This window comes from Melanostigma gelatinosum, assembly GCF_949748355.1.
Source record: "Melanostigma gelatinosum genome assembly, chromosome: 15".
In the NCBI taxonomy this organism is placed as follows: Eukaryota; Metazoa; Chordata; class Actinopteri; order Perciformes; family Zoarcidae; genus Melanostigma; species Melanostigma gelatinosum.
Window position 1 is genome coordinate 1,298,799 of NC_136648.1, and position 10,000 is coordinate 1,308,798.

Genomic DNA, 10,000 nt, shown 5'->3' on the forward strand with positions numbered 1-10,000 from the left:
TGTCCTTTTTAAATCGTCGGTACTGAGTTTGAATAAGTACCAGACATTTATTTTAAATGAGGTAACCACCGTAACATTTTAACTGTTTACTCAGCCTGGTTTTGTGTTTTACAGTTCTTTAAAGTTCTCCAGAGCTTCATGTGTTAAAGCTGCATTCTCTCTAGTGTCCACCAGGGGGCGACTCCTCTGGTTGTATAGAAGTCTATAGAAAATGACTCTACTTCTCTCTTGATTTATTCCCTCAGTAAACATTGTAAACATGAGTTTATGTCTCAATCTCTAGTTTCAAGTCTTCTTCAATACAGCATGATGTTCATTTAGTACATTATGGTCCATTTAGAGTCACACAGACCATAAAGCAGGGGATGCTTTAGGGCGGGGCTACTGTGATTGACAGGTATGACGTATAACTTCCACTTCATGGAAGTTAATTGTAACATTTTTGGTGAGACAAAAAACAAGATGGAGACGCCAAAAGAAACAAAAGTGTGTCTGCTAAAATGTCAACTATAGGCTTCTAACCCCCCCCCATGTCACACGGCTGAGCCCCCCTACAGGTCTGATCCTGGACCCTTCAGACTCTCTTGGTCAGTGATCAGGATATGAACTTCTCTTATTAATAACTAGTCTAAATCAGATGAAGATGAAGATGATGAAGATGTTTCCGCTGCAGCGCCTTTAAAAACGCTTCATTTCTGCATTCTGTGGTGTTTGCGTTTTTTGTGCTTTCAGGTGTGCGTGCGCGCGTGCGTTAAGGGGCGTGGAGGTGGGAAGGGGGCGCGTTGCATCCCCTCACGTGACCGAGCCTCTGTCTGTCCTCTTCCTCAGTCCGGATCTCTTTGTTGTGGGTTCGCTGCTCTTCTTCTTCTTCTTCTTTTTTACGCACCGCGTCTCCGCTCCGCCGGATCCCCGGAAAAGCGTCGCTTCGTGCCGCAGCCGCAGCGCCCGAGATCCATCTGCAGACTAGCAGGGTGGGGGTGAGGGGGGCGGAGGATCGTTGCAAGCTGTGTTTAGACACAGACACAGAAGAGCACGCGGAGGAAGGACGGATGGCGGTGAAGCCTCCGAACCGGACCGCCTCCGAGGCTTCCTGAACGCGGATTCACATTCCGTGCGTCTGCTGCTCTCCTCCCAGCAGCCTCACCGCGAGGATTGACGTGACCGAATCACCTGAACCGAGGGCGGAATAACCGAGTGATCCGTGTGCCGGGTTTGGATCCTCATCGTCATGGTGTCAGGCCCTGGGAGGTGTCCCGGGCGGCCCGGTGGGGTGGCCCGCGTCCTCGCGTCCGCCTGCCTGCTGTCCGTGCTGCTCCACCTGCCGGAGGCTCGTGCGTCGTATTACCCTCAGAGCGGGGAGTGCAAAGGCAAAGGGAAGGACTGCACAGGTAAGAACCGCCGCGTGCTCTGCGTCTGCTGAGGGGGCGCGCGCCATGCACCCCGTTTTCAAACACTCACTTTCATGCTGGAGAAATAATGTCCGTGAAGCTGCGTGATGAACGCATCACCTCCAGTGTGCGTGATGAACGCATCACCTCCTGTGTGCGTGATGAACGCATCACCTCCTGTGTGCGTGATGAACGCATCACCTCCTGTGTGCGTGATGCTGCTGTGAGCTCATAGGTCTCATGAATGCTTCAACACCATCGCACATGGCCCGCGTGCTGATTGCTCTGTTGGTGCTCCATCGATAGTTTACAGCTCAGTGAAGTCAACAAGACGGCTGCGACATGAGGACTCACAGGTGTGTGTGTGTGTGTGTGTGTGTGTGTGTGTGTGTGTGTGTGTGTGTGTGTGTGTGTGTGTGTGTGTGTGTGTGTGTGTGTGTGCGTGATCACTGATCATTGATCAGTGATCAGTGATCAATGAGCTTTTTAAACAATTCCCTTCTTTAATTCATCACTTTTAAATTGTTCAGTAAAAACATCAGTTCTGCTGCTTCAGCTTCTTTTCATGCTTGTTTGTTGTACTTTGATTATATTTGATTATATTTTATCGATTCATATGTTTTCGTGGTTCGTCTGCACGTTGGATTATTATTCGTCACATTACAACTGAACTCGATCTGCTTTATATCGTGTCCACGGCAACAACAAATACAACAGACTAAAGATGTGATTTAAGAACAAACCGGAATGACTTCAGTCTGAAACCTGATCCTCACATCATGAAGAACTAAAGACCGTCGGTGTGTGTATGTTTATAGATATTTCATCCTCTTTCATTGTAACTCATGGTTGATTTTGAATGCATATCTTAAAATAATAACAATAGAAAATGGTCGGATGGCAGAAAAATGACAAAAGTCAAGAAATCATAAAATAAAATAGTTTATAATTACTGAAGAATAAAGTATTGAGAGGAATTTGCCAATGATGAACATGATTTATTCACGTCTTTATTTAAAAATAGTCCAATCAGCATAATGAGTGTTCAAATGTTGTATTCTCTCTTTAAAATGATCAGATGTCGTCTTCACGTTGAAGGCGTGTCACGTTAATGTCCCGACAGCGATCACAGTCAACGCTCTTTGCCTCCTGCATGAATACTTATTAATATTCATACATTTCTCAGCTGACTCTGAATATCAGAAAACTGAGACATCCACCATATGAGGGATCTTATCTTGACAAATAACTGATAACGCAAAATGAAAATCCAGCTATCGCTCAGAGAGACGACATCTCAGTGTTCCTTGTCTCTGTAACGTCAAATATGCCACTGAGGTATTTTTAATGGGCAGTTTTGTTATTTCTTTTAAGTTAAGGGTCACAATCAGACTTGGCTTTAATGTTTCTTCTCTTCTGAAAAAAACAACAAAAAAGAACCACATGATCCATAAATATAGATATTTTATTACAGTTTTCTGTAAACCAGCAGCTGCACCTTCAAAGAACCTTTTTGATGAATTAGGATTCAAACCTTCAGACGTCTCTTCTTAAAAACCTCCTCAACCACAGAAACAAACAAAAGTATTGTTACAATCCAAAGACGACGTCTTCCTGTCTGCAGAGATGTCAACACAGCGTTGTCTGTGCGTCTGTATTTGGTTTCTCTTGGTAACAAACGGCCGAGAGGTTAGCACTGAGGCTAACCTCCGCGTTCTCATCTTCCTGCAGACAAACGCAGTGGAGTGAAGACTCGTGTCAGGTTTTGATCGGCTTCATTTGAGCCGATGCGGATCCATTAAGAAGCATCAATACCAGGTGTTCTGCTCCCTGATGAGTCTCTGCTGTGACTGTGAATGAGCGTCTGCAGTCTGTGCTGAAGCTTCTTGCTGCTGCTGATGAATTCTTCATGGCGGCGGCCGAGTCATACATTTATTTATTCTGCAGGGAAATTGATTGAACCAATATTTTCATGCCGGCGAGACGATTCATAATTCAGTGCTGCTGCGGCCGCACGGCGTCCTGTAAGTGGTGTGCTGGTGTGCGTGTCTGCGGCTTCTTCTTGTCACTGTCGGCCTCAGGAGCTCAGGCTCTCTGCAGGGTTCTGTGGTGAAGCCATTAGCCTCCGCGGCGCTCAGGGTTAGCCCCCCCCCATCGATCGCTGACGGACAAAGAGCCTCGGAGGCTCGGGGTCGACTCCTGAGCAGCTCTGAACCCACTCGCTGCTTCAGGAGCTGCACCAATAAGGAAGCAGCAAGTGCAAATCACCTGCTGGGAGGGAGGGGGGGAGGGAGGGAGGGAGGGAGGGAGGAAAGGGGGGATGGTGTCCTCTGCTGTGCCCAGAATTGGAATCCAGATGATGAAGATGATGAAGATGATCGGGCCTGTTTGTGTTCCTTCCAGGTTGCTGTTGGTTTCCATTCAACACACTGAGCCTGAGGACTGAGGGGCGGAAACCAAAGACTGTATGAGAAGTAGACGGGGTCATCGGTTGGTTCACGGACTGACGTTTTTTATTTTAAACTTTCGCGCAGACACAAAGTCGGCATCGATGTGAACATCTATAGCGTAGGATAGCGTAGCATAGCGTAGCATAGCGTAGGATAGCGTACGGTAGCGTACGGTAGCGTTGGATAGCGTACGGTAGCGTACGGTAAGCGTACGGTAGCGTACGGTAGCGTAGGATAGCGTAGGGTAGCGTAGGATAGCGTACGATAGCGTAGGATAGCGTACGGTAGCGTTGGATAGCGTACGGTAGCGTAGGATAGCGTACGGTAGCGTTGGATAGCGTACGGTAGCGTAGGATAGCGTAGGATAGCGTACGGTAGCGTACGGTAGCGTAGGATAGCGTAGGATAGCGTACGGTAGCGTAGGGTAGCGTAGGATAGCGTACGGTAGCGTTGGATAGCGTACGGTAGCGTACGGTAGCGTAGGATAGCGTACGGTAGCGTTGGATAGCGTACGGTAGCGTAGGATAGCGTAGGATAGCGTACGGTAGCGTACGGTAGCGTAGGATAGCGTACGGTAGCGTAGGATAGCGTACGGTAGCGTAGGATAGCGTATGGTAGCGTAGGATAGCGTACGGTAGCGTAGGGTAGCGTAGGATAGCGTACGGTAGCGTTGGATAGCGTACGGTAGCGTAGGATAGCGTACGGTAGCGTACGGTAGCGTAGGATAGCGTACGGTAGCGTAGGATAGCGTAGGATAGCGTACGATAGCGTAGGGTAGCGTACGATAGCGTAGCGTAGCGTACGGTAGCGTAGGATAGCGTACGATAGCGTACGGTAGCGTAGGATAGCGTAGGATATGAACTGCTGCGTGTTGACGTGAAAGCTTTTCTTCGTCTGTAAATGTAAGGATGCTCGTGACTGTCGTCTCCTCTCAAACACTCTTTAGTCTTTCTGCTTGTTCTTCTCTGTACCTCAGCTTCTCCTCTTCGGTTTTATCCGTCCAGCAGAGTTTCAGTCACGTCTGTCTTTTGTCTTCTGGAGGAGACGTGGACGTCTCGCCTCAAACTGAAGCTGTAAACGTGTAGTCAGAGAGAGCGTCTGGTGACGGCGCTTCAGAACCGATAGCCGGGTGAGAAACGTCCCGTCTGCACGGCGGTGGTGAGATTCATGCGGTTAAAGAGAAGTCACAGACAGACCGCTGTCGGGTCTTCAGTAAACCAAAGCTTCATAACGAAGGCTTCCTAATGACCTGTTCCTGCTCTATGACTGTGTCTTCGTAGCAGTGACGGACTGTTCTTGTTGTGTGTTGGTGGCGTCCTGACAGCAGCGTCCACGAGGCTCACAAACAGCCCGACATGCAGCGGCCGTCAGCAGTCTGTGGGACACGCCCGGAGGACAAAAGCTCCTCTCGGTCTCTGCTCGGCTCCGTGTGCAGACTCTGAACAGATCTCCACAAAAAAAGGAAAAGCAGCACTTCACCAGAAAACATCTCGGATTTATTGCAGGCAAATCAGTCTGACGGAGCAGCTCCGCCTGCAGCCGGGGAACTCCAAACCCTCCAGTGAAGTCAAAGTGATAATTAACAAGGGAAACATGCTAAATTACAATCCAGAAGATTTGTATCCCATTTATACCGGCACTCTTTACAGCAGTAACCATTAAATGGATTTACATTCGGTCTGTAGATACTCATGAGCATTGTTCACGGTGGAGTCGGCCTTTCCTGCTCAGGAAATAATCATAATCTCTCGTGCATGACGGTGCAGCCTGCGCTTGCATCTACATGACGCGGGAGACGACAGCTGCGTCCACACGACTACCTGTTGGTTCTAAATCGCGTCTGTTGCTACGCTAACGCCGGCGCTTCAGAGCCCTGAAACAGACGCTTCTAACCGCTGCGGACTCCGTTTCAGTCCGGTGACTCTGGGGTTGAGTTGTAGTTTGGACGAGCAGAAACGGAGACCTTTGAAACCGATGACGTGAAAACCCACGTTCACTTCTGATCCACAACCAGGTTCACTCAACATGGAGAACGGATCACAGGCTCTGCTGACCTTCTTGTCTTTACCAGCAGCTGGTGTGCAGTTACATTCTGCATTCTATGATTCTACTCCTGCCGACATGCGGAGGAAGCTGCTGCGACGGACACCAAACGGAGGACTTTTCTTATTAATGCGTATTTAGTTCTGCACAACTATCGTGAAGTCCACACAGAAACTGTAAAGGAACAAAAGCATAAATGCTCTTCAGTACGACAGAGAGCTGCGAGTGAGAGACGTGTTCATTGACCCATAATCGAGTTAAAAACATGTTGTTTAAATGACATTAGTGTGCATGTAGCCTCAGGATCTGTGTCGGTGTTCCTCAGGATGCTGGCCCTTCTTAAAACCTCTTGTACACGAGAGCCCCCTTTAAAGGGGGCTAGAGGGGGGTAGGGGGGTGGTGTACTTGTGTACAATTCACTTTTGCAAAACGAATACAAAAAAAAAATTAATAAATAAAAAATACCTGTGTAAGAAAGACATTCTGGGCGAAACAACCACGGGAGCCATTTTACACACTGCAAAACACAATTATACATGAACGAAGATCATATCTAGAAGAACACTACAAGTTTTACCACAAAACCACGTTTTTCTGGGCAAAAAACTGCAGTACTATACTCTTTGTTTTGGTCTCTGACGAGAAAGCACGGAGCCATTTTGAAGCAACACCCTCGTCTGTGTTTCTGTGTCACCAGCAGTCCTGTTGTCTTCTCAGCGTCTATAAGACGGAGGAGAGGAGCTGCTGGACGTTTGGCCGGCAGAGACGCTGTAACTTCCTGTCCTCCTGTAGGACTTTAACTGTGACTACAGGAGGAGACGCTTTAACTTCCTGTCCTCCTGTAGGACTTTAACTGTGACTACAGGAGGAGACGCTTTAACTTCCTGTCCTCCTGTAGGACTTTAACTGTGACTACAGGAGGAGACGCTTTAACTTCCTGTCCTCCTGTAGGACTTTAACTGTGACTACAGGAGGAGACGCTTTAACTTCCTGTCCTCCTGTAGGACTTTAACTGTGACTACAGGAGGAGACGCTTTAACTTCCTGTCCTCCTGTAGGACTTTAACTGTGACTACAGGAGGAGACGCTGTAACTTCCTGTCCTCCTGTAGGACTTTAACTGTGACTACAGGAGGAGACGCTTTAACTTCCTGTCCTCCTGTAGGACTTTAACTGTGACTACAGGAGGAGACGCTGTAACTTCCTGTCCTCCTGTAGGACTTTAACTGTGACTACAGGAGGAGACGCTTTAACTTCCTGTCCTCCTGTAGGACTTTAGCTGTGACTACAGGAGGAGACGCTTTAACTTCCTGTCCTCCTGTAGGACTTTAACTGTGACTACAGGAGGAGACGCTTTAACTTCCTGTCCTCCTGTAGGACTTTAACTGTGACTACAGGAGGAGACGCTTTAACTTCCTGTCCTCCTGTAGGACTTTAACTGTGACTACAGGAGGAGACGCTTTAACTTCCTGTCCTCCTGTAGGACTTTAGCTGTGACTACAGAAGACGAACCGCTTCCTCCGAACATCGGACAGAGAAAAACAGTACTCGAGGTTGAAGACAGTTTATATTGAGTTTTGCTGTTTTCTTGCAGCAATGTGTCTGTGAAGGCTGCTTCTGTATTTAGCCTGTTTATAGAGATGAAAACACACACACACTCTCTCACACATACACACACACACACACACACACACACACAGGGCTGTGTGTTTCCTCCAGGTTGAAAGGCCTGAGGTCACTCGACCTCTGAGGTCACTCGACCTGTGAACTCTGTCAGCACTTAATATATTTCATAGCATCACGTCCTCCTCGTCTGAAGCATCCTGCCTTCTGTTATTATAATATGAATACATTCTATATTTAGAAGCTGTCATTACTTTGCTTCTCTCTTCTTCACCGCTTCTCTTCTTTCAGTCGTTGGAAGGAGACCAGTCTGTTGCTGCAGCTGCACACCATGTTCACCGAGGCTCAACTTCTGCTGCAATGTGACGTCATCCGTCCTGCTCTACGTTTCTCTAACCATCGGTTCTGTTCACTGGAGTGCCGCTGATCCACGGTGATCCCGTCCGCTGTACGAGCTGAAGCCGGATTGATTCTGTGCAAACCGGCTGAGCCGGTATTTGTCACTATGACACGTTGTAGGAAAGTCTTGAGGCTGGACTCGGTTCTGTACCTTGTTGGACTGGTCAGGTTGGTCCTGGCTGCTGATCCGGGGTCAGTGAGGGCTGTACTCAACGCTAACATCAGCATGCTAGCATGCTATCATGCTCACAATGACAATGCAAACATGCTGATGCTAAGCAGGTATAATGCTAACCATGGGCCCCAGTTGAGCGCGTTGGCATGCTAACATGAAACAGCTAATGTCTCCGTGCAACATGTAAATCAGGAAGACGTCCCCCCTGCTTCCAGTCTCTGTAGTTAGGCAGACGAAACAGGTCCTGGACCTGTGCTGGACGCAGAGACCAAAGATCAGTGTGTTTTGCTTTAAAACCATATTAGTTTTGCCAATACAGCAACAGACAAATCTTCTAAATCCTAAACAGCCTTCACTGCTGTGGTCAAAGTGACGGTCGCCATCTTTAACACACAATATACCCAAAAGGTTCATACAGCGCCAGAAAAAGAGCTTTAAAATCCTCGTCTTTTAAGCCAAATGAACCTGATCCCCGTCTGCTTCCTGCCTGCAGGTCCTGCTGTTCGGCGCTCTGTGGGGTGAAATGAAATTGGCTGAAGAATACTCCCCGTCCTGCTGCTTTTACAGCCCATAATATGAGCCTGTAAAGAGGCAGCGTGAAGCAGGAGAGATAGACCGGTGCCTGCAAAATAAAATAGAGCCAGATTTATGGTCTGAAGTGCTTTACATCTGCAAATAGCTTTTCCATTAACAGCAACAGCCCAAATATTGAGAGCAGTGAATCAGCGAAGAACATCAACAGCGTTCTGTTGCTTTAAGGACGTCTCTTTATTTCCCCTGGCACTTTTTGTAAGTGCACCATTTTGAAATAAAGCTCCGAAAGTATTAAATGGATTTTTGAAAATCTCGTAAATAAGATTAGAGTGAATAGAAGAGCTGTTAGATGAATCCTCGCTGTGCCAAGGCTGTTCTATAAATGTTAACTCTGTGTCCACAGAGCCAGCAGCAATATCACATCTCTGTGATTGTTTATCCCTCTGTTAATAACTGTAATGATACAGTTATTAGGCTCATGAATAAAACTGTGTCGTGAAGAAGGATTTAACTAGCAACACGATTAAAGCATCATCAGACGGAGATGACAGGAAACCATTGCATTTGCAACACGGACCAACATCATTGTTGCACCTATAGGTTGTTGGATTTGTGCTACCGGGTTAGTCTTTGTGCTACCGGGTTAGTCTTTGTGCTACCGGGTTAGTCTTTGTGCTACCGGGTTAGTCTTTGTGCTACCGGGTTAGTCTTTGTGCTACCGGGTTAGTCTTTGTGTTAATGGGTTAGTCTTTGTGCTACCGGGTTAGTCTTTGTGCTACCGGGTTAGTCTTTGTGCTACCGGGTTAGTCTTTGTGCTACCGGGTTAGTCTTTGTGCTACCGGGTTAGTCTTTGTGCTACCGGGTTAGTCTTTGTGTTAATGGGTTAGTCTTTGTGCTACCGGGTTAGTCTTTGTGCTACCGGGTTAGTCTTTGTGCTACCGGGTTAGACTTTGTGCTACCGGGTTAGTCTTTGTGCTACCGGGTTAGTCTTTGTGCTACCGGGTTAGACTTTGTGCTACCGGGTTAGACTTTGTGCTACCGGGTTAGTCTTTGTGCTACCGGGTTAGTCTTTGTGCTACCGGGTTAGTCTTTGTGCTCCCGGGTTAGTCTTTGTGCTACCGGGTTAGTCTTTGTGCTACCGGGTTAGTCTTTGTGCTACCGGGTTAGTCTTTGTGCTCCCGGGTTAGTCTTTGTGCTACCGGGTTAGTCTTTGTGCTCCCGGGTTAGTCTTTGTGCTACCGGGTTAGTCTTTGTGCTACCGGGTTAGTCTTTGTGCTACCGGGTTAGTCTTTGTGCTACCGGGTTAGTCTTTGTGCTACCGGGTTAGTCTTTGTGCTACCGGGTTAGTCTTTGTGCTACCGGGTTAGTCTTTGTGCTACCGGGTTAGTCT

The 10,000-nt window shown here is 47.7% G+C and overlaps 1 protein-coding gene across 1 annotated transcript in view; it reads left to right on the forward strand.

Annotated features, from left to right (window-relative positions):
• Positions 1-1,039: 1,039 nt before the first annotated feature.
• tmeff1a (transmembrane protein with EGF-like and two follistatin-like domains 1a) overlaps positions 1,040-10,000 on the forward strand; it is a 35,840-nt gene continuing 26,879 nt past the window's right edge. The window contains exon 1 of the mRNA XM_079285056.1: positions 1,040-1,388. Coding sequence (XP_079141182.1) covers positions 1,229-1,388 — 160 coding nt within the window. The 5' untranslated portion in view covers positions 1,040-1,228. The remainder of the gene's footprint in view (positions 1,389-10,000) is intronic.